Genomic DNA, 27,897 nt, shown 5'->3' on the forward strand with positions numbered 1-27,897 from the left:
TCCTGTGTGACTCTAACGTCTAAATATGCCTGGTAGATCAAAAGAAAAATATTTGGCATTTGCTGAATAAATTAAATAGTTTTCCAGGAAAGATATGCAGCAATCAGTAAAGCAGAATATCCTGGAAAACTCCGTAATGGTTGAAAAGACAATGAGACAAAAGACATGCAAGAAAAATTCTAAGAAAAAAATATCGAGACAAGGAATTACAAAAGTAGCTGTCTCATATTTTAATAAAGAATTAAGGCAAGAGTTAGAAACTCTTTGAAAACTAAAACTCTTCTCTTTGCTCCATTCCTATGAAAACTACAATGACGGGGGTGGGGTGGGAGTGGGGGGCTGAATCCAATTGTTAAACAGAATGGATTTTTATGAAAAATTCTTGATTTCAATAGAATATATTATTGGGTCACAGTTTTAATAGTTTTACCTATGGCACTGGCAAGTAACAAAGCAGTAATATGAAGCCCATGTTAAAAAGAATAGGTCAAAGCATTTCTTTTTTACATTAAAATATCTGTCTCTGTTTCATCCATTTCTGAACAAATTAACAGCGTGGATTGAGACTTGAGAAGACACTGTTCTTCTAAATTCATAAGATACTTTCTTAGAGTTTGTAAAACAGGACAGCTACCTGAATTGACTGCTAGCACAGCTCATTGTGAAATAAATTCTAACACAAAAGTGAAACTTACAGACTGATCAACATGTGATTATTTTGGCCTATGTACCACTGTTCTTTAAATGGTGAATCTTAGTAAAGCATTTACAACTTAATTTTGATTACTCTAACAATTTATGTACAAGAACACATCTGGTATATACGTTACTTTACAATCACTTCATAGGAAGCATAGAGAAAACCTAGCAGGAAAGCATGCAGAGCACTGTTTCTGTGGGATACAAAGTCTGGAGAATGCAGGTTGATATGCCAATGGGACACTGTGACTCAGGAAGCCCAGGAAAAAGGACTGAGCACTTTCCAATCTTATCAGACTACAGAACCCTTTACACACAGGACATCTTGGTGGGCTAGTGTTTCTTGGAAACACTTTGGAATGTTTGTGTAGCAAACTAGATTAAGGTGACTAAATCATCTGGAAACGTTTTTCTATCAAAATGAGAGATCCTCTACTCTGTGGCTCATCATAGTTTTTCCATGAGATAATAATTATGATGCTAAATAACAGCACGTGAATAAACTAACACTAAATTTTATTTTTAAATGCTTAAGGATATCCTGTGCTGAGAGTTGCCTCAATCATTCAAATCTGAAAGAATATCTTGTTAGGACTCAAAAAATATGGTAAAACGTTCACGGACGCATGTCTAGTCTCAGTTCTGGGGAGTTAAAGGAGTATACTATTAATTAAAAATCACCCGTTAGTTACATACTTGAGCGAAAACCAGAATTCTGAATGGAAAAGTTATATGTATATTAAATCATTCTAGAGGATAGATGACAAAACAGAAGCTGAAAAACTGACCTTTTTTCACTCATCTCAGAATTCAATTCAGAGTCAACTTGAATTCTAAATTTTTAGGAGAAAATTTAATATCATAGGAAAAACACTATGAGGATAGTAGCTTGAAGTACACATTATGTTATTCTAGTCTTAAAACTTCCTTGGAGGTGTCCAAAGTCCATTGATTACATCTGGATATGTCAATTAAGAAAAGGCACACATTTCCCTTGGGAACTCAAGACACTGACATTAAGAGGTTTATATTATTATTTTCGATAGTCACAAACAATTTTAGGCCATGATCATCCCCAAATCATCTCTCACAATTGGCCCTTCACACACCCCATTCTGCTCTTCCCCTGAAATCGATATTGTGTGCAACTATTAGAGACACCCTACAAGTTACACTTTGATCATATAGTTTCTCACAATTCACAGAATGAATTCTTGGCTTGATCTCTTTGTCCTTCTGTTACACCCACTTAATGAACCCAATTACTATTCTGGCAGCTGAAATAAAACCACAAAGCTGTTCAATCCTGTTAGTTCTCGAGACAGTATTTCAAATGTTATCCATATAGCTCAATACCCACCGTACTACTCTTAGATTACCTCTTGAGTCATAGAAAATAGACCCTACTCTCTTCAACATTCTGCCCATAAACTTATATATTGATTTGCATCCTCACATATTGTTCCCACTATTTATGTGCTTTAGGACAAGAAGTGACTCTTCTGGCCAAGACCAATCTCTCTAATGATGCCCCATGATATCCAAATGATCACGTCAGGGGCTTCACTCCATTTCCACTACTTGTCATCTCATTTCCTAATTTCAGTCTTTCATTTTCCACTGGCTTCTTCCTACTGGCATCTAAACATCGTTCAACTGGGCTTCCTCTCACTACTTCCCTATTTCCTCTCTAATCACAGCCATTTACATTTTTCTTTGTCTTCCTGCAGTTACTCTAAGATTTCTGGGTCTACTAGTCCACCAAAACTGCTCTCTCCCAAATCTCTAAAATAACCTCTTGTGCTATAGTCGATGGATTACTTCAAGGCCTAACTGACCCCTAATCAATGTTTTACAGTTGTTTTTGTGCCTCAGCTATATGAACTAAATTATTCACTGTTCTAGACAAGCCTGCTCCCTTCTGTCACCCAAATTTTCCCCATGCAATCTGCTTCTGCCCGAAATAACTCTCTGGATTTGTAACACATTACTTCAAATCTCAGTTTAGATGTGACAATGTAGGAATCCTTGCCTAATTCTCTAAACGTGCCTTCAATTTCCCTGTGTGCTCCTACAGTCTACCTTTCTCGCCCATCACAGCACTTATCCTTCTACCAAAACTGCCTATTCACTATCCCCACGCAGACAGTAAGTTCCACGAGAGTAGGAACCATGACTTTCTATCCCTTTAAACATATAACATCCTACTTAAAACAGAAAATGCATCCTCTTTATTGAATAAGGTCTTGTTTTCTCATTTAGATGGAAAAAGAACTTTTTGAACCTTCTATACTACATAAAAGCATATTTGTAGGCATTCATTATTTGTTGAACCAAGAATAGAACAGAATTAAATTTTTTCTTCCTTTCCATGTCTACTTGACATATAATATGGCAGTACAAATGTAGTGAATTTTTAACTTTTAAAACTCCTATGTATTAAACTATATCTGAACAGTTAACCTTGAAATGTATAAAAACAAGACATTTGTGGTAGGAGCAAAACTCTTCACCAATAGAAATATTCCATAATTCACCATATACATTGCCCTAGGAATTTTCCTAGAAAAGTCCTGTTGATGAAAGTCTCTCAAATTTCCAGTCACTAATTATTCTATGAAGAAAAACACATATAAAACTGATAATGAGTTTTAGTGTCATATCCAAAAAGGCAAAAAGAAGTATGGAATATCAAGAATAATGAGGAAAAAAACAACATCTTAAGAAATATTTAAAAATCAGATAATACAACAAATATTGCTATAAATACAACTTTATAAAAATAACATCCTTGTTGAGTGAAAAAAAAGAATGTTAAAAAATAAAGAAGGAAAGTTATCAGTAAAAGATAAATAAAACTTTAAGCAGAACAGGAACTACTTGTAGTAATTTTAAAAGTGAGAAAAGGTGAAAAAACTCAATGTGATACTAAAATTTTTTTAAATATACAAAAGAATCTGAAATTAATTTTTTTGTTTTGTTTTGTTTTTTTGGCTGCATCTAAGCATGAAGAAGTTCCCAGACCAGGGATCAAACCTGTGCCACAGCAGTAACCAGAGCCACAGCAGTGACAATGCAGGACCCTTAACCTACTGAACCAGAAACTCAGAAATTAATTTGAAAAAGTAATAATTAGGCATCTTCCACCTTATTTTTCTAGGGTGATCTCATTCAGTGAGATGAAGAATAATATTAAAATAAATTTTACATTTATACCTTAGAAAGATACAGTGGTTAAAAAGCTGGAAGAACAAAATACAGTTCTGTTGAAAAATGACAATGCCAACTATCTTTAGCATGAAATGAACATGGTACAAAGAATTGAAAACGAAACACTACACTTTATTCTCCATTGATGGTGGTCTTTTAAAAATATGTGTGAATATTTTAAGGTGAATGATAGTAAGTTCTTTTAAAAAATCATGATCAGATTCCTCTCTTTTTTTATGATATACTATTTGTTATAATATTATTTTTAGTTATCCCTAGGGTAAGAAGGGCATTATTTTTAGATTTGATCCATCTTTCATAATGGAGACATTAATTTGATCACCTTTAAAATTTTAATTTTATATTTTCTTTTCTTTCTTTTTTTTTCCAGTTGTACTCATGGCATATGGAAGTTTCGAGGCCAGGGATCAAATCTGAGCCGCAGCTGCCACCTATGCCATAGCTGCAGCAACACCAGATCCCACTGTGCAGGGCTAGGGATTGAACTTGCATGGCCTCAGAGACAACACTTGATTCTTAATCCACTACACCATAGTGGGAACTCCTAAAATTTAATCACTGAATGTTAGTCACTGCATGTTAGATATTACTGAAATAGGTATTATACAGTTATTCAGTTAAGTAACTGAATTTTTTAGGGGGGTCATAAAAATCTCCTACCCTATTAGAGTTTAATTACTGCTTTTAATATTTTAATCTAAGACCTGATATTTTTTTAAAAGGTAACAGAAATTAAGCCACCATTACCTCCCTGACTCCACAAAAAAGACTCCCCTAAAACACGCAATGTATCAATGTAAATTTATGTTAAAAATAGCCTTATATTCCCAAATGTAACCTGGCACTCTCTCATGTCAGGGAAGTAATCAGCAAGCACTACCATACTCTTATATATCCTAAACTGTCTAGCACCTATAAATAAGCAGAGTTGGAACTAACTACATTGGCAACTTCAGTGTTTATGTCCCTTTTTTGCTAGGTTCTAGTGGTAACAGTCTCCCTGAGGCACACATTTTTGTCAGATCAATATAACTGAGTAAAACCCATAATTACTTGCTGAAGCAAATTCAGTTTGCATTCTAAATTTAGCATTACCTTAAAATTACCTGTATATGCCTTTCTCTCTTGCTAGGTTATGAGTTATCTCTGGAAAGAAATATTCATCTTTATATCCATGGAATTTAGTTCAATGATATGAACAAAGAATTCAACAAGTTTGCTGATTTATTGGAAAAAAAAAAATCTTGTTCCTTGACACTCTTTAAACAATACAGCCTTAAAGTGGTTCCCAAAACAGTACCAAAGCACCTAACAACTTAATGAAGAATATGAGACTGATACCCTAGGATTATTACATAGGTCATAGTGTGTATCAATTTAGCCATGAGATATTTTTACTTTTTTCCAGATGGTCTCAAAGTTACTAATTTATCAAGACAATAAATATATACTAGCCTGTAGTGTAGTAGTTAACGTCTAGATAGTTACTTGGGCATATTTATTTGTTAAATTGTTTTCTATATTTTATATTAGATCAGGTGCAAAAACCAATAATAAAACATTTACATTAATGATGTCTGTTTAGAAGCTCTCTATGTCTCTATCAAATACACTTTAATTTGCTTGAAATCCTGGACACATTTAGATGTGGGGAAATGCTCTGGGACATTTAGCAGCACCTGATTTCATGAGTTTCATACTAGGTGCCAAGAAATTCATGTTATCCAAATATTTTGGAAATATTAATTAAAACTAAATCAGCTATTCTTTTTCTACCATTATCTCATTCTTTACTCAAGGCACCTACAATGAAACTTTAAAATTAAGTAGAGAAAAACTTACCTAGTTGGGATTTTGAATAATAGTTTGCCATTTGTCCACTGTTGCAAGATTGTCGTTTATGTCTTTTTGTTGACAATTCTGTGGTCTTCCACGGTGGTCTTTTTCTTTTGTTCAATTTGCTAAGAACTTCAGAATTATCAGGAGGATTCTTGTCATAGTTAACACATTTATTTAATTTACTATTGTCAAGTTGGCCGGGAAATTTATCACTTGAAGGACTATTGGCTTTAGCATTTTCTATTTCTTTAGACTGCTTTTTAAAAGAATTTTGCCTAGGAGAATGGGATCTTAAGGTAAAGCGCTTTGACTCTTCTATGTGAGTCTGAGGATTACTTTCACTGTCAACAGGTTCAGGAGAGTAAATAATTGTATTTAGCTTAAAAGTATTTCTGTGTTCAAGATAGTTGATCTTCCTCAAAAATATTCTACAATCTTTTAAGGTTTTCGACCTCCAATTATTTGGACATACATTTCCTAGTCTTGGTCCCTTTTCAAAATCTTTTTGGCTGCAATTTTTTCCATTCTCCTTTGCTTCTGACTTAAATTTAGTCTCTACACTAGCATGCGTTTTGAAGTCAGAGATTGCCACCTTCTGTTGCAAAAAGTCATCCCTGATCTCAGGTGGCAAAATAAACTGATTATCTACTGTGTTTTTTCCTTGGAGTGGGATGTCAGCATTTGCTTCCCCCTTAGTCTTATTTAAAAATTGGTTCTGGCAAAAAAACCTTAAGTTCCTCCTTTTAGACATCCAATCACCTGTTCCATGGCTGTGCAGCTTTCCCTCTCTTCTCCACCTTTCATGCTGCAACCTTTTAAACTCAGTTCTTTTTAATCTAGTTAGTGTTAAATTACTTTTCACATTTAAGAGTGGAGAGCTAACCATTTTATGCAGTATATGCAACTTCCCTGCTGATTTTGAAGGAGAAGATAGTGCAAACTTTTTAAAGTGCTTTCTGAAGGGACTGGTATTAAAATCAGAATATTTGGTCCCTAATTTAATTCCTCTGGTGTTTATTACTTCCAAAGGGTTTCGAGCATTTGCTTTTCTAACTAGTGAAAGAGACTGTGTTTCTGTTGTTTGCATAAACCAGGTACAGAGTTCATTCAAATCATACTTTTTCTGAAAAAGCATTTTTACAGGTGAAACTTCAAGTTCTAAAAGACAGGTTTCCAAAGGGCTTGCTATTTTGAAGTTATTATTTTCAATCTGTTCTCTTTTTTTATGAACACAATTCTCAGCCTCATCTCCACTTACATGCACCCAAGCATTTGTTATTTGTTCAAATCTATTGTTTAATTCCTCTAATAAGGAATCATTTGGAGTAGAAGCAGCCCACCACCTGAGCAAAGGATCTGATGAGATTATAGGGTCCAAGGATACTTCGGAAATGGGTATTAATTTATCTTCCAAACGTTTTTTTGCATTCCTTGAGTTTCTAGCTCCTAGGTTACCTTGGGAAGCTATTTTAATCCTTGACTGCTTATGTTTGTCCTTCTGACTTTTACCTTTCTGCAAATGGAGTTTACATGATTTATGGAGCAGAGCATTTCTATAAATAAGTGAATTAGAAGATGCTAATGAATGTAGGAAATGCAGAGATGGTTTTCTATCCCTAATAGAATGTCTCAAAGGTATAGTAGCAACCATACTTTTTGATCCATTCTTAAATTCGTCAGCTTCAGTGTGCCTTGTATCCACGGAGTGTTGGTGATCATATTTTTCTTCTGGCAGATTTTTTTCTAATGTATTCTCTTGTTCTAAAGGAGGTAAGCAGCTGCTAATACTTACTTCTCTCTCCTGAGGTGAAATTCTATTAACAGTCACAGATATGCCAGAGATTTTCACTTTTGCAGGTCTACCAGGTTTCCGAATTGCCAAAGGCTTCTGATTTGGTCGAACAATGTTCTTGGAAGGTTGAGGTATCACAGACTTGTTCTTGATAGGTCTAACATATTCAAAGCCAGACCCCAAGATCTCACTTTCAGTAGTCAAACTTGAAATAGCACTTATTCTTTCACCCGAGTCGATTTTATATTCTCTAATATTTCTGAGACTATTATATTCTGTGGTAAAATCAGCAACATTGTTTAAAGACATTACATTGCCTCTGTTTACACTTCCTTCAGAAACATGCCTTTTAGTTCTTCTTGACCTTCCATAAATAACAGTTACTATAATACTCTTTTTATATACACCTTCTTTTACTTCTGATATGAGAGACTCTGGGCTTTTCTTTTCAGCACTAAAAGACTCTTTCTGGCAAATGGTAATGTCTGCTTGGTCAGTTTTAGGTTTTGGTGGTCTTCCAATTGGTCGCTTAATCTGCTTCACAACCTGGGGACCTATTTTTTAGGTCTCCCTGGTTTTCTTTTAAAAGATGAATCAATAGCACTGCTTGAATATTCCTTAGGTTCCTCTTGTGGTTTATCACTATTCATATCATCTATAAACATTGCAGAGGAGTCTGTAGTTTCTTTCGCACAATTAAATTTGTTTAGTTCTCTTTGAAGAGTGTCACTGTCATTAAGAGTAGAACTATAATTTTCAAAGTTAGCATTTGGGATATTCTCATTTGTTCCCTTTCTTTTTCCAGTTACTTGATGGGTTAGTAGTTTTTTAGATGGAAGATCAGTATTTGATTCCGAAGTACCGACTGAAGTTAAAGTATATTTGACTCCTTCACTGCTTTTAACCTCAGATAAAAACATGAGTTTGACAGGACTAGAATAGCTGGAAAAAGAAGAGCTTTCAATGGCTTTATATTTTGTTGGTACATTTTCAACACTGGAAATCAAGCCACCTGTATCTAAAACAGATGATTTTTTCTGGTTATCAAGTCTCCTGTTATTCCAATCTTTTGTAGGTATATGGTTGCTTTTAACATTGGTGGATGGTACTCCAGATTTTGATAAACTCTGCTCTTTGCATGCCATTCTACGTATAGGAAGAGTCAGATTTCTACCAGCATTTTGATCTTTACCACCAATTTCGATCAATTTCTTGGATGCTTTATATCCTTCTGATAGTGACTGATTATTCCAAGACTTTGTTATATTTATTGTATCTTCCAAACGTTCCACAACAACTTGTAAATTAGAATTCAGTGCAATTTTGTTTAGATCTATATTGTGTGAGCTTTCAATCTGAGTATTTTTTACTGGATCTTTTTTTTTTGTAGATTCAGAAACTTTTTTGGCCTTAGGGGATTTTTTTAAAACATAATTATTTGTTACATAGATAGAATACCACCCTGGAGGTACAATATTTCGTTTAGTTCTATTCAAAAGTCCAGAGACATCATTTTTCAAAGGGTTTTGACCACTCTCTAATTTTGAATTCGCTTTATGATTTTGCAAAAAATTTTTTCCAGCCACAGATTTCTCCTGTGATCTTCTTATGTTCATTTTCTCAGGGGAAGTTGTTTTAAAGCTTTCTGAAAATGCATCAAAAGCCGAGTTAGTTCCTAAATTATGAGGAGGTAGTTGCAATGACTGTAACGCATAATCTAGTGAAACCGATGTTTCTGCTTGATTTTTATCTTGAAGGCTTCTAGTATTTTGTAACAAAGGCCCTTGGCAATGGCAGAATTCTTTGTCTGCTGAAAATAATTCATCATTGCGCAAAAATTTCCTTGAATTTTTTTCAGTGTATTTTTTTCTTATAAAGTTCTCATCAAGACTAGCAAGCTCTCTTTTTATCTGTAAAGACTGCCTTCTAAATATGGGTGAATCAGGAGAGTTGTGCATTGCAAACAAGTTTTCTTGACGCTTTCGAAATCTTGTCTGGATTATTTTATTTTCTACCTTTTTATCATGCTGACTCAGTAATTCCATAAAACTGTAATCACTGGCTTTTGCATTATGCAAGAGAGAGGTTATTAAATCCCTCAATTTTAAATCATTATCTGTATTACAATCACTGCTAGATAATTTTATAAGGTTAGTCATATCTATCGTTTCTATTGATTTTAATTTTTCATTAATACGATCCATTAAATCTTGAAAAATTACAGTAGCTTCACCTTTTTCATGATTTGTAGTACAATTATTGCTGTCTTCCAAGAGCAAAGAATCAGAGTTACTGGATTCTTTAGTTTTATGCATTTTACCTTCATGATCATCTTTGTCACTGCTTATTTCTGCTGGAGTGAGAGATGGAGGCTGGTTAATGTTTGTTTCAAGTCTGTTATTTTCTAAGGCTGAAAGCTCTGAGATGACATCTTTCAATTTTTCAAATCCTTCAGTCTGTACAGGTGACAATGGTGGGGGGGAGGGACTTCGAGATCTACAAACATCTTTAAGACTTATTGATACATCGCATACTTCCCTTGATGAAAAAGGAGTCTGAAAGCCTGATTTTGTGGAATGAATGTTTGGTAACAATCCAGAACAGCACCTGTGAGAGTTATAACTGTTTGCAGTTCCTCTATTCACTACTGTCTTAATGTGTTCAGTAGTTACAGTTTGGCAAGATAAACAATGTAAATCTTTAATACAGACTGGCAGAGGCACAAAACCAGCTCTTTGTCTTTCATTTTGTAAACACCCTCTTTCTGCCAGCCTATATTCACAACTACAGAATAGACCATCTAAATCATCTTCAATTAGGGGATTTTGAGATTCTGAAGACACAGTACATGATGTATTACAACAGCAAAGAGAAGCAGCATTCTGCTCTTGGGCTAGAAATTTCAACATAGCCAAAACTTGTTGCTGATGATGTATGCACAAAGATTCCAAAACTTTGCTTAGTGCTGATTTTCCTTTTTCCATTTTAGTAGCTTCCTCTGATTTTGCATCAACAGTTGAACTAAAAATAAAAATCAAACAAAAAATGAATTACAGCAAAAATACCAATATCATAAGGAGTTTTAATTTTAACAGAGTTTGAACAAAAGATGTTTTGGTATTGCTGGACTCCTAACTCCTATGGAGAGCTGCAATAATGACATCTTGATTATTGTTTAGCCAAAAATATAATGAAGCACTGATGATAATTAATTTCCTATGACAAAAATGTAAGAGTTAAAGCAAAGCCCTATATTTTGCAATATAAAAGCTGCTGCTGATAGATATTATTATATTTAAAGACTGCTAATGTTTAGTGCTTTGGATATATTAAGAATATTTAATGAAAGTGCTTCAGAAATAGTTAAAATTTTTGTAAAGTAGACATTTTATAAGTTATTTTGATAGTTATCAATCCATATTAGAGCAAATGAAAAAAAATAAGATGTAGGATGAAATCTTTATCTTTATTTAAAATAGATATATTTTTCAAGGTAGTAAAAATAATAAAGAAGTTTTGCAGAGTCACAAAGGAAAATTAAGGGATTTAAATTTCACATAAATAAACGAATGTCTTTTCTAAGATTAAACTGCAGGCATTTTAACCTAGTAAGAAAATTAAAAATTTAAGCTATTTAAAAATGAAATCTATTTTAAATTGATTTTAAATACTAAAGTAATTATATCAAAACTAAAGGCATTACTTACCTAATTATTTAATTTCAAATGCTGGAAAATGTCCCACTGCAGAAACTAACATAAATCTAATGTTAACTAAAACCCAGGATTACTTAGCAACCAATGTAGAAGTCTAAAAAAAAATCTTTTTAATCCAATACCAGCAGCAAGAAGAATAAAATATATTAAAAGAATTCTGTTTCAGAAAAGTATCTATTTAAAGTAAACATATCACCAAACTCTGTACATGGAAATAGCTTCCCACTCATGATCTCTTGTATTTGTTGTTAGTTCCTGGTTTGTAGAAATTTTATTTAGGATTGGAACTGAAATATGCTGATTATGAATTGCTACAGAATATTGTATTTTGTTTAAATAAAGGGCTATGATGTTCATGAACATAAAAAGTTAAAATTTTTCTTTTACAGTAAAAAGTGAAATTCTTTTAAATTTTCCTCCCTATAACTAGCTTATTTCACAGATAAGTCTGCAATATTTTATCTACATATTATAAAAATTGTTATTTGAATAGCAAAAACACCAAAGCAAATTTCACAAATTAGATCAAAATTTTTCTAGAAAGATGTTTCCTAGATTCAAAACCAATGCTGAACTACTAAAATTAACATGTGATTTGACATACAGTAGCTATCAAAGTGAGAAGAGATATGAAAGTATAATAAAAAATTTTAAGTTCACTGCTACCTCCAGACAGATGAAGACAAGACATGACCTCAGTATCCCCTGCTTTCTGAAAATAACTTTTTGTAAATTCTGTTGCAGTTGGGAGTATAAAATGATTGAGCTGACTCCCAAGATTCATATTAGAAAATTCAAAAAACATATGTAGAAAAAAGAGACAGGAGGAAATGTTAACTATCAAATAAGAAGATACAAGTGACATTATACTCTTTTCCAGCAAATTAAAAATTGTAATTTTTGCATAAGCAACAGCACAAAGAAGTTCTTATAGACACACACTTCTAACAGGTTTCTTTAAAGTTATGTTAAGGTCTATTAAACATATTTGTGACTAAGTAGTTAAAGAGAGATTTCACATATTTCTCAGAAAAATACATTGCACTATATTTTAAAAATTACTATGCTTTTTAATAGCTCCTGAAATGCTCAAATGCTTTTTTTCTGTTAGTATAGAGTAGAAATAATAAAAATTAATGATGTGTTAACTATTCTGAAAACTCCTGCAAGATTTTTATATCTCTCTTTTGACATTCTGAGGAAGTACTTTAAGAGTTTCTTATTCATTTATTATTTTTAATAATGGAACTTCAAAAATCTCAAAAATATCACAGTGGCTAGTAATTTCTATCTAATGCTATATGAAGAATAGCTTTAAAAAGTTATTAAATATTTAGGTATTAAGATTATATATGCATCAGATATTAGAAAACTAAGGTCTCAAATTTATAAAACTCCACAGTATGTTTATTTGGCTTCAATTTTTTTTTCTTTTCCATATTCCTTCTATCTTAGAATGTCAGAGAAAAACTTAATATATGAGTAAATAATAGCTAAATACATATAAGCCTCCAATTAAGAATTTATTCTCAATTGACTATATAAAGATTCTAAAATGTTATGTTTTACAGCTCTGTTCTTATTGCTAAGAATTTTTCTAACTTTTTCCTGTTTGGTTTATAAATAAAACATCCTGCCTATTTTTTGCATGTTACTATCCATTTTGCCCATTACAGGTTTTGCTGTTGAAATTGTTCTCTTTGGAGAAAAGTCAATTTCTAATATTAGTATTAATATTAATAAGACTGCTTCCTGGAGTGAATCAAAGAAGCCAGTGTAGTCAGTTTTTTCTTTTCTTTTCTTTTCTTTTTCTTTTACTGAATGAGTAAATCAATCACACACCACAGTGTTGTAAATTTAAGTGCAAAAGCATTGAAGTGCTTTACTACAAATTACAACCTAGAAACACGTTAACTGAACAATTAAAATTCATACAATCAGATTTAGATATATAACAACACAAAGTAGAAACAGAATTACAGTACATTTACAACACAAGACAGATACATGAATTCATTAGAAAATATTGTAATAAATAATTCATGAATTATAGTGCAATTGATTTATGCATAAATATAACTAATTGCCTAACAATCAGTTTATATTAACAAAATCTGTCAAAATCAAGGCAGCCACAGAGTTTTACTAAATTACTGCGACAATGGAAATACTGCAATTAAAAAACAAATACAAGTATTTGTACTGTAAACAACTAAAAAAATCAGTCTCACTAAAGTTAGTATACAATTTAATATAAAATTGTCATTAGCTACCAGAAATGGTTTAAACAACTTTACTGAGCAGTAGTTTTCTAAAAACAGAGGCACTGTTTTTTTCTTTTCCTTCTTTTTTTTTTTTTAAATATAAAATACTTGAGGAACATTCAAATAAGTAGAAAGCACATAAGGGTTGCTTTCACCTTCATTAAAAGTCTGCTGAAACTGGATTTTTCAGAAAATTGTCAATTTATAAGTAGTAACTGGTAACTAAATTTATAAAGTACTTTGAAAGTTTAACATAAAGAACATCTTAATAGAATCACTGGGGAGAAGGGGAACCCATAAATTTCCCTGCCTTTCCTAGTTTGTATAATCAAAAGTTAACTCAATTATTAGAAACATTTTGTTTCTTTTAAAAGTTATGGGTTGATCATTACCTATAAACTATCAAAAAATATTTAATTTACTATTTCTGACCAAAAATAAATAATACAAGTACTAAAATGCTGCAAATTAACTATAATATTACCTATAAAACTACTGATCACTGTGAAGTCAATAGCAAAATGATCCCTGATTTTATGAATCCTGTAAAGTTTTTGGTCAGGTCATCTTTTAAATGATATAAAAGTGTTCTGTTAAGTATCCCTTTACTATAAACTTCTCAATCAATTTATTAATGTAAATATAGTGTGAGGAATAAAAAAGCTCAATACAATATAAATATTATGTAATGCATTCAAGCCCCCAAATTTTTGCAAGTAAATTCTGTATAAAGAGGTCAATAAAATTGTGTTGAAACATTTACTTTATCTTTAACTTTGTTTTTCAATGGGGGGGGGAAGGGGAAATATATTAAATAATCCAAGTTCTGGCCCTCACAAAATATGGCTTAATTCTTTAAAAGAAAGATGACCCTGACATCTGCTGTTTTGCAATCTATTATATGTATACTTTCTTGGGGTGGGGGGGGGAAGAGCAAGAGGATTCATACCCTAGTATGCAGGTAACATTAATAGCTGAAGAGGGTTCAGTATAGATCTAAGAGACCAAATAACTATTTGGTTGTGTAGTTTCTCACTCTTCAGTTTCTTTAAACATATGTGAGCAGTTTTTAAATGTAATAGTTGAAAATCTCTTTAGTATTACATGTACATGTGTGATCATGAGATACACACAAACACAAGTGTAGTAACACATGTATTTGACAAGGTGCACTTATTTTCAAACTTCAGCTTTAAGTATTCCTTTTGGACTTAGGAAAACTGGCTTAGAAAAAAATGATCAGAACCTGAATTTTAACAGAGAAAAGGGGCACTCGGAGAATTTTGAGTTTATGAAGCAAATCCCCATTCTTTATATGGAGGCACATGCTTTATAACATTTTACCACTAAAACTGCATACTCCATAAATCGAACATGGATACTCTGAACCACATTTTAAAACTGCTATATAAAATTACTGGTCTCTCTTATGAGTCTAGTAAAAGTTAAAATGCACTGCCCAGCTTCTAACTACCCAATTAGTAGAGAGTTTACATTACTGAAAATTCAAAACAGCTTCAGTGTTAAATATCTGTAAATCTATTCAAGACCCTGAACAAACTGCAAATTTGGTTATTAGCAAAATGATAATGTATCGCCCACCAAAATGAAATCTGTAATTCATTTTGATAAACTGAAAATGTTTTGAAATGTCACAGCAGCAAATATATTAAAGTTACACTGAGGTTTTTCAATAGTAGGAGTGTGTCACAATCCTTAAAATTTAAAGTAGTCATAACATCAACTAACCAGCACATTTAAACCAAAATTATCATTCTCAAGCTTTTTCTGTGCACATTATAAACATGCTCTAAGCTGCATTCCAACTTTCTTTTCTAACCTTACGACATTAGCTTATTTTTCAAATGAAAAACAAAATTAAATTATTTTAATAATTAAATTTAAATTACTTTTTGTTCTTAGTATTCCATCTTATATTAAAGGATTCTATAGATGCTGGGGTTAAATATGTGTCAGTTTTTTTTTTTAAAGTATTTACCTTATAAACCCCAACTTCCTGCTAAATCAACTATTAAATGATAAATATTAAATTTCATTATACATATATCATTTAAGGTTTTCTTTTATATTCCTGGTGGATGCACTTGAGTGCATTTCATATTTCATAGAATGCACTGTAGTGTACTAATACTGTATATATTAATTTATATTAGTGTGGAGATAGCTGTCTATTTAAACTGATTGGTTGTTTGATATACTTACAGTAACTGTAAGTATGTTACGTGAAAATGTTTACAAGCTATTAATATCATATTTCCATTATAAGATGGTTCAACTGAATGGCTGGAGTGGTCTTTCACCAATAAAAATGTTCCACTTTACAATTACTTGTTTTCCCACAATGCTTTATGCTATTGACTACTAAAGAAAACCTGAATCTTTGTCACCTATTTATACAAGGATTAAATACAAACTATCAGAATTAAGTAAGCAACTATATAATTCTGTCCACAGTGAAAACCCTGAATAAAACTTTTTTTCAAAAGGCATGTAAGTGGTTTTTGAACTGTAAAATTTCATGTCTCCTGTCAGAGTGAGCATCTGTAATTCCCACATGTGTGTATATAGACACACAAATACACACCTGTGCACATACACACACGCAAACACACATACACACACACACGCACATACACACATACAAACATTTTCCTAACAAGTAATCTACACAGGCTTGCTGCTGTTTTTGCAGCTGCCAGTCCCTGAATCTGTCATATTATATAACCCAGTGTCTGGTAATCGGAGTTTCTTCTTCGGAGGAGTCTTCAGTGTTCCAGATCTTTCTTTTACCTTGTATTCTAAAGTGCTGTGAGGTACCCCATAAATTCCTTGTGCTTTGGAAACACTCATTTTTCCGCTCATTACCATTGCAATAGCCTCTTCCATTATTTCATGATCATACTGCCGATAACGGCCACGTTTTTTCCTGGGCTGCTTATTATCTTTTCGATCCAATCCGTCTTCAGTATTTTCAGAGGTTCCATCAACTGTTCCGTTTTTAGAATTAAGACACAAAGGAGAGAGGTCCCCATGTAGAAAATAAGAGTCAACACTTGAGTGAGTTACAGGCCCAGAACATTCTATTTTGCTCTGTTTAGGGAGTATATTTTTCAGTTTTTGGAGAGCTGATCCTTCAAGGACTGGAGAGGTTTTGGAAACTTGATACATAACATCCAGCAGACCAGGACCATCAGGTTGTGGTTTTGAAACAGAACTTACTCGTAGCTGTGGAATTTTTAACTGTACAGTAGGATGTGAAGTTTCATATTGTAGGCTTTCATTTTTTTCTTTAAATTGAGTAACCATTTTCTGTAGAGTTAACTGATGGAGGTAACTGGAAGCTGTTGGGAATTTTAATTCTGAGGTTTCAAGTAGATTGAATTTACTTTTTTCTGTGCGCTCTGCTTGAGCTCTTGCCCACAAGGCTACTTTTTGCAGCACTGCACAAGTTTCTTTACTGTCTTTATATGAGTAACTATCATTGAAATCTCGAGTTTTGTTTTTAAAAGATGCAGGCTTCCCTGCTGGTAAGGCTTCTAAGTGGAGAAGTAAAGTTTTTTGAGGTATGCCATAAAGTATGCCTGCTTTATTTATGTCCAGTGCTCCAGACTGAATGTCTTTCAAAGCTTTTGAGAGCAAACCATCTGCAAACTCAGCACTTCTTTCCACATAGTCCTCTCTGTTTCTGTGTAGTCTCCTGGATGGATGGAATGAAACGATGGTAAACTGATGCATGAGAGACTCTCACACAGCTATGGAAGGGGAGGGTCCACTCCTTTATTATACTCCTTGCTTAGGTAACATCACTGCTTATGACTCTTTTAAGTCTGTGAGATGTAGTAGTTACTCCTTATCAAAGCAAACGCTATAGTCCTGGTAGGACAATGTGTCAATCATACGGTGGCCTCAACGGGCAAACCTTCCAAGAACATAAAATCCTAACTCAGTATTTGTAAAAATATTCTCATGATGTTGCTATTCCTCTGACAGATGCTTGCTGAGCAACACTTTAAATTTTTTTACAATTAGAGTTCCGTTATATAAAATACCCAAACCCTAAAGGAGTTTTTGTTAGTAGAAACGTGACGTTACCGCTAAACAAGTAATAAAAGAGTCAACCCCTTTAAAGGAAATTTGTAGCAGCAAGAATATTTCCAAACACCAACACCCCGTATTTCCACAAGACTAATTTTTCTCTAGGTAAAAATTTAAAATTTGAAACAAGTAGATCAGTTATATTTAGGTAAAATAATTTTATATATTATACATGTTATTTCTATTTCGAATGTATCACTGTAACTTTCAAAGTTTCTCAAACAGAAAGCTCACTACGTAATACCTTATAACTCAAAAGCTATTACAGTCTTAGTTGAAGCAAATTACATTCTACATCTGAGATTTAAACGTGACTAAAAAACTTCCTATGCAGTTTGTTAATGGGAAGATGCAAAAGTTACCAAAAAAAAAAAAAAATATCCCCAAATCCAACAGAACAGCATTTCATTATTGTTTATTTAACAACAGCTTTCAAAGCATGAAAGGACTTTCTGTGGTGATTACTAGATAAGTAGTCTGCCACCACACCTAAAACACAATGAGAAAAATCTGAACACTGTAAGTTAGTTACAAGAATTAGTAAGTACGGTACTTTTAAAATTGGTTGATTGTTTAAGAAGTTAAAAGTGAAATTACATATTCTCCTTAAAATTGCCTCCTAAATATTGAACTTAAAATTCTCTTTACTTGGTCCTGCTTCTTAGTTTGTATTCTATGATTAAGTTGGTAGTTCATTTTAGTAACATGAACTGAAGTTTGGTGATTGTTCTGATAACTTTTCTTTAACAGAAAGAATAAAAAAGAAAGAGAAAAGACAAATGAAAGGTATGACAGACACACACACTTATGAGTGACAAAAATTCTGGAAGAAGACTATATATGTCAATCTCTTCAGAGTAGTTTTAAGAGTTCTCTGTATAATTTTATATTAATATTAAATTATATTTCCTAGATATTGCTTACCCAGCCATTGAATTTTCAGAAGAAGGATCACATATGGATGACTCTTCAGATTTTATGCTGGTTTTCTTTGTAGAGAGATCTAACACTCCATCCCCTATAATTTTTGCAAGAGAAAAAACTTTATATTTGTGACAGATAGGTAATCCTTACATTTGCAACATTTCATATTTTGATGATCTACCAATTCATGACCTAAAAATTAACACGTGCACTTGATATGTGGCTGTTACCAACTCATGTTGTGGTTTTAGCAACAGAACATGACTGGGAAGGCACTACATAGGAAAAAAGAACAGAGGAAGAGCAGGCACTGCCAAGTGACATGAAGAAACAAACAGACTATGATATAAAATCTGTTTAAAATCCACCATTGGTCATCTTTCCCACTGTTTTGCAGTGAACAACCACTTGACTGTTCATTCAATAGAAACATGACTGTTTTCTATTCAAGGGTGCCCAGATGATGCTTTAGGAAAGTAGGAATAATGTATGTCAAACAAAACAGAGAGCATAAAAAATATGATGATGAATAAGAGAACAATAATTAGCATTTACTAGTACTAGTAATATGTGGAACACGTACTAAGTAATCTGTGACTCTGTACAACCAATTTATTTTTTAGAATTCACAGTACAAAATTTTACTGTTTTAAATAATGGAAATGTGTAACAGTGGAATCACTACCAAGGTAATAAACTATATCTGTGATTGGGTGAAGACACAATAATAACATTTTAGGAAAAATAACCTCTTAGTAAAAAACTGCCTATATGTTTGCTACTAAAATGTAGTTAATTTTATTACTATTACAATGTTTAATTTACATAAATAAAACTTCAATAAATCAGATATATTAATCTGATAAACTTTACAAAGAATAAACTATGAATTTAAAACACAGCAATAAAGACTGTGAATAAGTCACTACGGGTACCCAAAAAACTGAAAATTAAAGCTATAAGATAGAAATCATTATAAGAAGATTCATATTTTAAAAAATACTAAAAATTTCAATGGGGCTTAAAAATAATTCAACTATGCGTAAAGCACTGTTTTAGGAATCTGGAGAAGCAGCAGTAAAAAAGCACATGAAGTACTGTTCTCACGGTGCTTATTATGATCTAGTTAGGTAATTCATACCCTACCACCAACAACCATATTTCAGGTTGATGATAAGTGCTACTTAGGAGAAATAAGGCAGAGTGAGCTGACGGTTAATGAGGGTAGGGGTAAGGCAGCTGCTATTTTATTGACTGTTATCAGTACAGGCCTCTTTGACTTGAGCAGAGTTCTGAACTCTGCTTTGAAGGTACCAGCCAAGCAGATTATCTGGGGGCAAGCTTGTACGAGGCTCAGTCTGTGCAAAGGCTATTATAAGGAAATCATATTTGGAATTTTTAAGGAATAGCAAAGAAGCCAGAGTGACTGAAATGAAATAAGAGTAAGATGAAATAAGAAATGTTAAAGGAAGTATATCACAAAGGGACTTGTAGGTAATGGTAAGAAATCTGAGTTTTATTTTGAAAGGCACAAGAAACCACTGGAGGATTCTAAGCATAAGATGACACAATTTTGTTTTTAGAGGATCAGTCTGCTGTGGGGAGAATGGACCGCAAGGCACTATGGGGTAGAACAGGGAAACCTGTTGGGAAAAATGCTATGCTATTTCTCATCTCTGAGCTTTCACAGTTTTACTTAGTTTCCTCTGGCTAGAAGACTCCTGGTCTTTTCTCCTCCTTCTATCCTTGCACTTATCCTAATTCTCACCAAACCTCACTCATCAATCAGGACACAACTTGAACTTGGTTGTTATTATTCTAGGTCCCTAAAACTGCAACACTTAACTATATTATTTAGCATTTAGCAGGCTATATTCTAGTGTTAGCTACCAGACTGTAAGTTATGTGAAGGCAAGACATGTCCACATTACATACCATGTCTATACAATAACACAGCATGTTATTCACTGATGTATCCCCCACTGCTGGCACACAGTAAGTGTTCAATACATATTTACTGAATAGAATTTAGAAGTACTAAAAGACATTCAGTTATTGCTAGAAGCTAGTATGCTGAAGAGAGAAAAACAGACTGGAAGAGACAAAGTATATGATAGACGGTACCTTAAAAATTGTTAAATGAAGTACTTGTTCCAGTTTACCCTTTCAGCCCAACTCATCTCAACACTCACACTTCCTGTGCACCTAAATCACTTGCAGTTCCTCAAATGTGCTATGCAGTGTCAGGTCTCTCAAACTGCAGTGCAGTTCATTTGTATCTCAAAAACAAAAGTAGAGTGCTATAAACATATTAAAGAAGAAAGAAATGAGTTCTGTCTTCTCCTTTATTACCTCATTTCTCTTCTTCAGCAATTAAAACTTCAATATTTTAAGATCTTACGAGACCACCTTCAAAAAATCATTACTATCTAATCCATATTTATGTTATCACTGAATTCACTCATTTTGACTTTGCTCATGTTTTACGTAGCTTATAGCACATAAAACAGTCTTCATAAGTCTGTTTTTTGTCAATGTTACAGAATAAATTAATGAAATTTCTCCAATTCTAACTCTTCTAGACTTTTGATATGATTTAAAGTATTTATTCCACAAACTATAAATAAGGAAAGGAGGTGCAGGGAACACCTTCCTCTCTTTTACATTAAGTATGACAACTAAGCTGTAGCTCCCTAGCTAGGGCAATAAAGGTATTCTTGTCCTTTTTTGGACCACTCCTAGGTTGATGGTTTGATGGACAAATATGGCCCCGGTTACGGCTAATTTCAATCCTGAAGATGAGCTAGACTTAAGGCCTGTTCCAGCTTTAAGAGAACTACCCAAATCAAGCCTATATTCCTGATTCCTCTTTTTAAAGGAACGCTACTCAGTGATCCAGGTAGAAAAGCTTTTATCTTTCCATTCCTGGGCTGCCCATGTTATCTATAGAAAATCTCACTTTTTGTTAGCAGTTTTATCACCTATATTAAAATATTCTGCTGATAGCAAGATTCTTTTTCCCATCATAAAGGCTGTAGCTCAAGAGCTAGAAAAACTGTCTGAAGTAGGAAAAAAACAAAAACAAAAACAGAGGAGGGGAGAAATAGTTTGGGCACTAAGACTGAGAAAAAGAGGAAAATCAGTAAAGGGGTAGAGGGCATTTTCTCATTCCTGCTGCTGATTTACATCTATCAGCATCCTTCACAATGGAGATATCATATCACAACTAGATTGTTTTGTGTGTATATACTTTCAAGTCTAAAAATTACATTGCTGGGTGAAAACTAAGCACTTATTAATTACACTAAACGCTGCAGGGCAATACGAAATAAGTAGAAGACAGAGAGAGACTGAAATTTATCTACCATTCATTTATCGGTAGGTATTTAGGTTGCTTTAGTTTTTTACTATTACCAACAAGGCTGAAGTGAAAATCCTCCTAAGTGTCTTCTTGTGTTCATGTATAAGAATCTTTCTAAGATGTACACCAATGGCGTGTAAGTGCTGCACAACAGGGTATACGTTTTGAACTTCTGCAGATATTATCAAAATTTTTTTTCCCACAACTTTAACACCACTTGCTATTGTTGAGATTTTAAATTTTTGCTTAACTGATGAGTAAGAAGAGCATGCTGCGGGAGTAAATGAATAAGAGTGCACTTAGTATGTATTTATGTGACTCTCTAAAGGACACGAAACTGTTTTTCTTACAGATGCATAAATAGGTATTATCAGAGGTTGCTTCCAAGAATTAAAAAAAAAAAAAAAAAGATAGTTCCTCAAGAGAAAATCTGTCAGAAGCAAATATGATCAAATAACACACTTATTAGTTCTGCGTGCCAGGAACATGATTATTACACTGCATTTTGCTGTATATGTGAACGTTTACCCAATAATAAACACAAATTGTTTCCATTTAATGGTTGTAGATTGAGCATCAACAACAAAATTTAATTATTTCTCATCAAACACTAATGCAAAAGGTATATACAGTTAAGAGAGGCTGTTGTAATCTTTCAACAAGGTCAGGTAATTGTATACATGACACTACAAGAGAGAACTTTGAAAATGGACTGGTGTTTGAAAAATTAAAACCATGACCAAATTAAGCAGTTTCTTGCATATCAGGAACTCTGGTAAGTTCCTGATAAAGAATCTATTGAAAGCAGACAAACACAACCCTCAACTACAGAACTGTCTTTCACTCCTCAAGGACACCACTTCTTTCTCATCTCTCACCTGACCTCTGTCCATTCTCAAGTATGCTCTGTGCTCACTTGGCCTGGTCAACTTTTTATACATCCTTCAGAATCAGCCTCTCAAAGAAGCTTTTCCTAATTTGTCCCCAGCCTTCTTTCAAACTCACTTAGTGTCTCTTGTATTCTTCCATACAGTATTTATGTCATATTATAATAATTTGCCTTGTTAAGCAACTGAAGCCCCACAGTATTGTAGGGAATTAGCAACTATGTTTAGAATTTATTTATAATTTATATCTAATTAAGTATACTTACTTGGCTGATTTTTTTCACAAGACTCACTTCTAAGCAAGGGCCTGAAAGGAACAGCACCTCAATAAAGACCAATTCACTGACTCATCAAATGACCTGCTGAGTTCTGTCCCACCAATCCTTAGCATATAGCACTGTAAACAGCAGACCCTGACTGACAAAATAATCATGAAATCAATTAGCTTAGTTCAGCTAGCCAGAAAATGACAGCACAGTCGAAAAGTTGATAACTAGATGAGAAGCTAGCTTCACATGAAGAAAACTCCACTTAAAGAGTCTAAGAATGATTTTTTAACTATCAATTTCTATATTCATTAGGTTCTAATAACCAGATTTTTCTTCAGAAATGTTGTCTAGATTGATGATCACTAGCTTAATGATCAATAACTTAATTAAATATGACATTACAGTACATTAAAAACATATTTATTACCTTCTCACAAAACTATCGGTCTCCAATTGTTATACATGACAAATTCATCAAGCTCAGTCCTTATCTGAGTATGAATATAAGTTAAAAGTTCTTTAAAAACACACTGCCTATCATCAATATTAAAGATGTAAATATCACTAAGATTCAGTACAAGAAAGCAAGTGAATTTTAACAAGAAAATATCATATACATTTTATGCTGTTGGATAAGGGGGAAAATATTCCAAATTAAATTTCATAATAACACTAGCAATAAAACTTTCATCAAAGCCACTGCAATTTAACACAATACTTTTGATGCAAACATACACTAACAGGTTTAAATAAACACCTTAATGCTATTTCTACTTTCTCTGATCACTTCTTATCTATCTCCTTGAATGGGTCTTCTTATCTTTCTTTCAGCCCCTCAATGTTTTGTGCTAGTCAGGCTTTGGTTCCTTTTGCTTTTCCCCTAATGTACTCTCTAGGAGATTCCCCTGATTTCAAATACTTATCGTTTATATTTAACTGATCTCTAGAAAACATAACTTACATAAAATCTAAATACAGAAAACTATAACATTTTTCCATGCTGTATATAAAGTGTGCATAACACTACTCCAAGAGCATATGTCTTAACCCCATTTAGGGCTCACACAACCAATACATACATAGATTTTATTTGTAAATTTTAACAAAACTGAAAGTGAAATAAGAGGTTAATTATCTTGCCCAAGGTCACACAGCTGTAAGTAGTGAAATGCCATTCAAATTTAGGCAATCATATTCCAGAGTCAGCATTCAACTACAATTCTAATCTGTGTAATGTTTTAAAAAGACAAGTTACAACGATGGTAATGGTGTAACAGAATTGCCACTATCAAACAGTACCAGTTCAGGAATACAATGCTTCTGGAAATGCTCTAGTAATACGCTATGAAGTCTTAAAAATGTTCATTCTTTTAGGCATCTGTTTTAAGAAAACAATATTTGACAGGAAAATGGTCTTATATACAAAGATAAACCAAAGATTTCAGTACTGATTTCAGTATAATATACACACTTATTATATATAATCTCACTCTATTTTCCTGTTTTCCACAAAATCGCCACAATGAGAATACATTAGTGACAAAAAAAAGCAACATGGATGGAACTAGAGACTCTCATACTGAGTGAAATAAGTCAGAAAGACAAATACCATATGATATCACTTATAACTGGAATCTAATATCCAGCACAAATGAACATTTCTATAGAAAAGAAAATCATGGACTTGGGAGAATAGATTTGTGGCCGCCAGGGGGGAGAGGGAGGGAGTGGGAGGGATCGGGAGCTTGGGCTTATCAGATACAACTTGGAATGGATTTACAATGAGATCCTGCTGAGTAGCATTGAGAATTGTCTAGATATTATATTGCAACAGAACAAAGGGTGGAAAAAAATGTATACATGTAAGAGTAACTTGGTCCCCATGCTGCACAGCGGAAAAAATATAAATTAAAAAAAAAAAAAAACCCATAAAAGCCCCCACAAACTTAATACCAAAGTGTAAAAGCAATCACTTGGGTTTATCCAAATTTTATTTTAAAACTGTTTTTGTTACTTGTTTAACCATTGAGTTAAAGTTTCAGAGTCATGGAGGAAATAATATAATATCAGAGTAGTACCTCAATTAAGGCTTAACAATTTTTCCTTACTTCATTTGCTTTCCTCTGCAAACCATTTTTTTTTTTTTCTTTTAAAGAGAGGGGTTATTGCTTTCTTGATGTTTTTATTTGGCTCAGACACAGCTGAAATCCCGTAGAATTCATTCACCTACTATTAATACTGATAAAGGACAAAATAAATCAGCATAAAGTGCTTATAGTACATTTAGAATGTAAAATTAATTCTAAAATTAATTAGAAAAAATTACTGGTAAAACTAAACAAAGTTTCAGTACTTTCACCAATGGCAGTTTAGAATTTCATTGTAGTTCTTTTTTCTTTCTTCAGTTTTTTTCTACAAGTACTGAAATAAAGCAATGTTTTCAAAAGGCATCCAGTTAATACCTTGAAAAATATTTTAAAAAACACATTCTTTTCTCTTGTGTATTGTACTATTTTATTCCATACATTTTTATTCTTTAAGTTTGAATCGAACATTTAAAATGTGGGATGTGCACTTATTACAACAATATCATATTGGAAGACTTTAGATTTGCTTGCCCTTGTCATGCTCATCCAAAAATGATTTATGAAGTTTCAAAATCTTTTTATTGAAATATGACATTCATAACAAAAGTGAACATAAGTACAGTTTAATGAGTTTTTCACAAACTAAACATTTCAGTATAAATAGCACCTGAATACCACCATCAACCCAGAACCCCCTCCACCCACCATCATATCTCCTACGGTCACTAACTTGCAGCCACCGACACTATCTTAACTGCTAACAGCTTTACACATGCTCTTTTAGGCTGCAAGTCCACTTCTAGGAATTTGTCCTAGGGTAAAAATTAAGACTGATTAGTCGGCTCATGCATGTAAAATCTTGGCTCAAGCATGTTTAACTTATACATCTGAAGAAATGCAATTAACTATAATGTGATCCTTTCACAAAACAGAATACTATGCAGCTAAGTAAATCAATTTAACTATTAAAATGGATCTGCAGAAAAACAGTAACATATGGATGTTTAAAAGTATTTTAAAAATTCAAATTACAGAGGATTATATAATGAATGACTTGTGCAAATGAGCCCTGGGAGGAGAGAGAGAGTGACAGTAAGTGTGTATTTCTTTCTTTCTTTCTTTTTTTTTTTTTCCCCAGAAAATGATTTGGAAAGATTGAAAGCTTAACTGAAATAGTTACCTCCGGGTAGATGAATAAAAGGTCAAGGCACAGCTTTACAGCTCATTTTTCTAAATGGCACAAAGGAAACAGTAGGGAGTAAGAGAGAAAATGTTCTTGCTCTCATGGAATTTACATTCTAGTAGGGCAGATAAAAAATAAATCAATAAAAATATTTTTTATAAGGTGATAAGACCTATAATGAAAACAAAACACAGTAAGAGGCCAGAATAATAACAATGGCAAGTGGGAAGAAGTTACTACGCTATTTGGAATAAATAATTAGGCAAAACCTCCAAGAAGGTGACTTATTTTTACAGCTTCGAGGTGCCCATGGCTTGCAGAAATTTCTGGCCAGGGATCAAACCTGCACCATAGCAGTGACTCAAGCCACAGCAGTGACAAAACTAGATCTTTAACTTGCTGAGCCACCAGGGAACTCTAAGTTGTTCTTCAAAAAAATTTATTAAGATACATTGCAAACCTACAAAAATATAGAATGATTTCCCTCTCCTTCTATCCACTCTTCAGTTTCTACAATTACCTAGACTTTTGCCACTTGCTCTATTTATCCCTCTTAAGTATTTTAATCCAGCTATCATTTCTACATTCTTATGCATCTTTAAACATATGAACATTTTCATACATAATTGTAACAATTTCCTCCTAATACTTAGTGTGTACTGAAATTTCCTCTAGTGAGTCCGAAATGTCTTTTTAGAGTTGTTATGTTCAAATTAGGAGTTAATTTGTCTGTATTATATTTGATGGCTATGTCTTCTAAAATTTATAGCATCCCTTTCCCACGTTTTTAAATACAATGACACTGACTTTTTTAAAGAAGACAGGTCATCAGTTCTATCAGAAAATCCTTTACATTACGGTTTGTTCTTTTTTATTTCCTGTGGTGTCATTTACTTTGTTTTTATATTTCCCAATAATTTCTATAAACTTGGAATTAGCTCTAAAGCATATGATTCTCAAATATTTAGATCTAATAATCTCTTCACTCTTAAAAATTATTGTGGACCTCAAAAAGCTTTTGTTTATGAGAGTTATATCCACTTATATTTACTGTATTACAAATTAAACTGAAATGTTTAATATCCTTAATTGATAACTCTATAAAGGTTAATGTATACAAAAATATTTTAATGAAAAATAACAAAATAAGTGAGAACTTTACAAAATAATTTTGCAAGTCTTTTTAATGTCTAGCTTAATCGAAGACAGCTGGATTCAATGTGTTTAAACATCATACATCAGCCTTTGGCTGACTCTACCACACACTTGTGAGGGAATGAGAGTGAAAAGGACAAATAATATAATTATTAGTTTTGACTTGGTATATCCCCTGAAAGAGTTTCAAGGATGCTGTGGGCTTCCTGAACCACATTTGAAAACTGGACTAAAAATCTGCTTAGATTCATGTTCAACACTTTTGGCAAGAATAATTCACAAGCCTATTTTCACTGATGCTCAAGTGATCAGTGCATTCTGATGGCAACAACCCTGACTCTCCATTGTAAAGTTCCCCAAGTTACCTTTCCTCT

The 27,897-nt window shown here is 33.0% G+C and overlaps 1 protein-coding gene across 13 annotated transcripts in view; it reads right to left on the reverse strand.

Annotated features, from left to right (window-relative positions):
* The window catches only part of LCORL (ligand dependent nuclear receptor corepressor like), a 162,493-nt gene that overhangs the window by 14,723 nt on the left and 119,873 nt on the right, over window positions 1-27,897 (reverse strand). For 6 of the 13 annotated variants that reach the window (XM_021100296.1, XM_021100297.1, XM_021100293.1 and 3 more), the window contains 2 exons: window positions 18,582-18,675; window positions 2,281-10,582 (listed from right to left, as the gene is read on the reverse strand). In XM_021100296.1, the coding sequence (XP_020955955.1) occupies window positions 8,116-10,582; window positions 18,582-18,675 (2,561 nt within the window). In that variant the 3' untranslated portion in view covers window positions 2,281-8,115. Of the gene's footprint in view, window positions 1-2,280; window positions 10,586-13,061; window positions 17,260-18,581; window positions 18,676-27,897 lie in introns of those variants that run through there. The other 7 variants (XR_002346349.1, XM_021100294.1, XM_021100301.1 and 4 more) reach the window with 7 other exon arrangements.

The sequence above is a fragment of the Sus scrofa genome, chromosome 8 (assembly GCF_000003025.6).
Source record: "Sus scrofa isolate TJ Tabasco breed Duroc chromosome 8, Sscrofa11.1, whole genome shotgun sequence".
In the NCBI taxonomy this organism is placed as follows: domain Eukaryota; kingdom Metazoa; phylum Chordata; class Mammalia; order Artiodactyla; family Suidae; genus Sus; species Sus scrofa.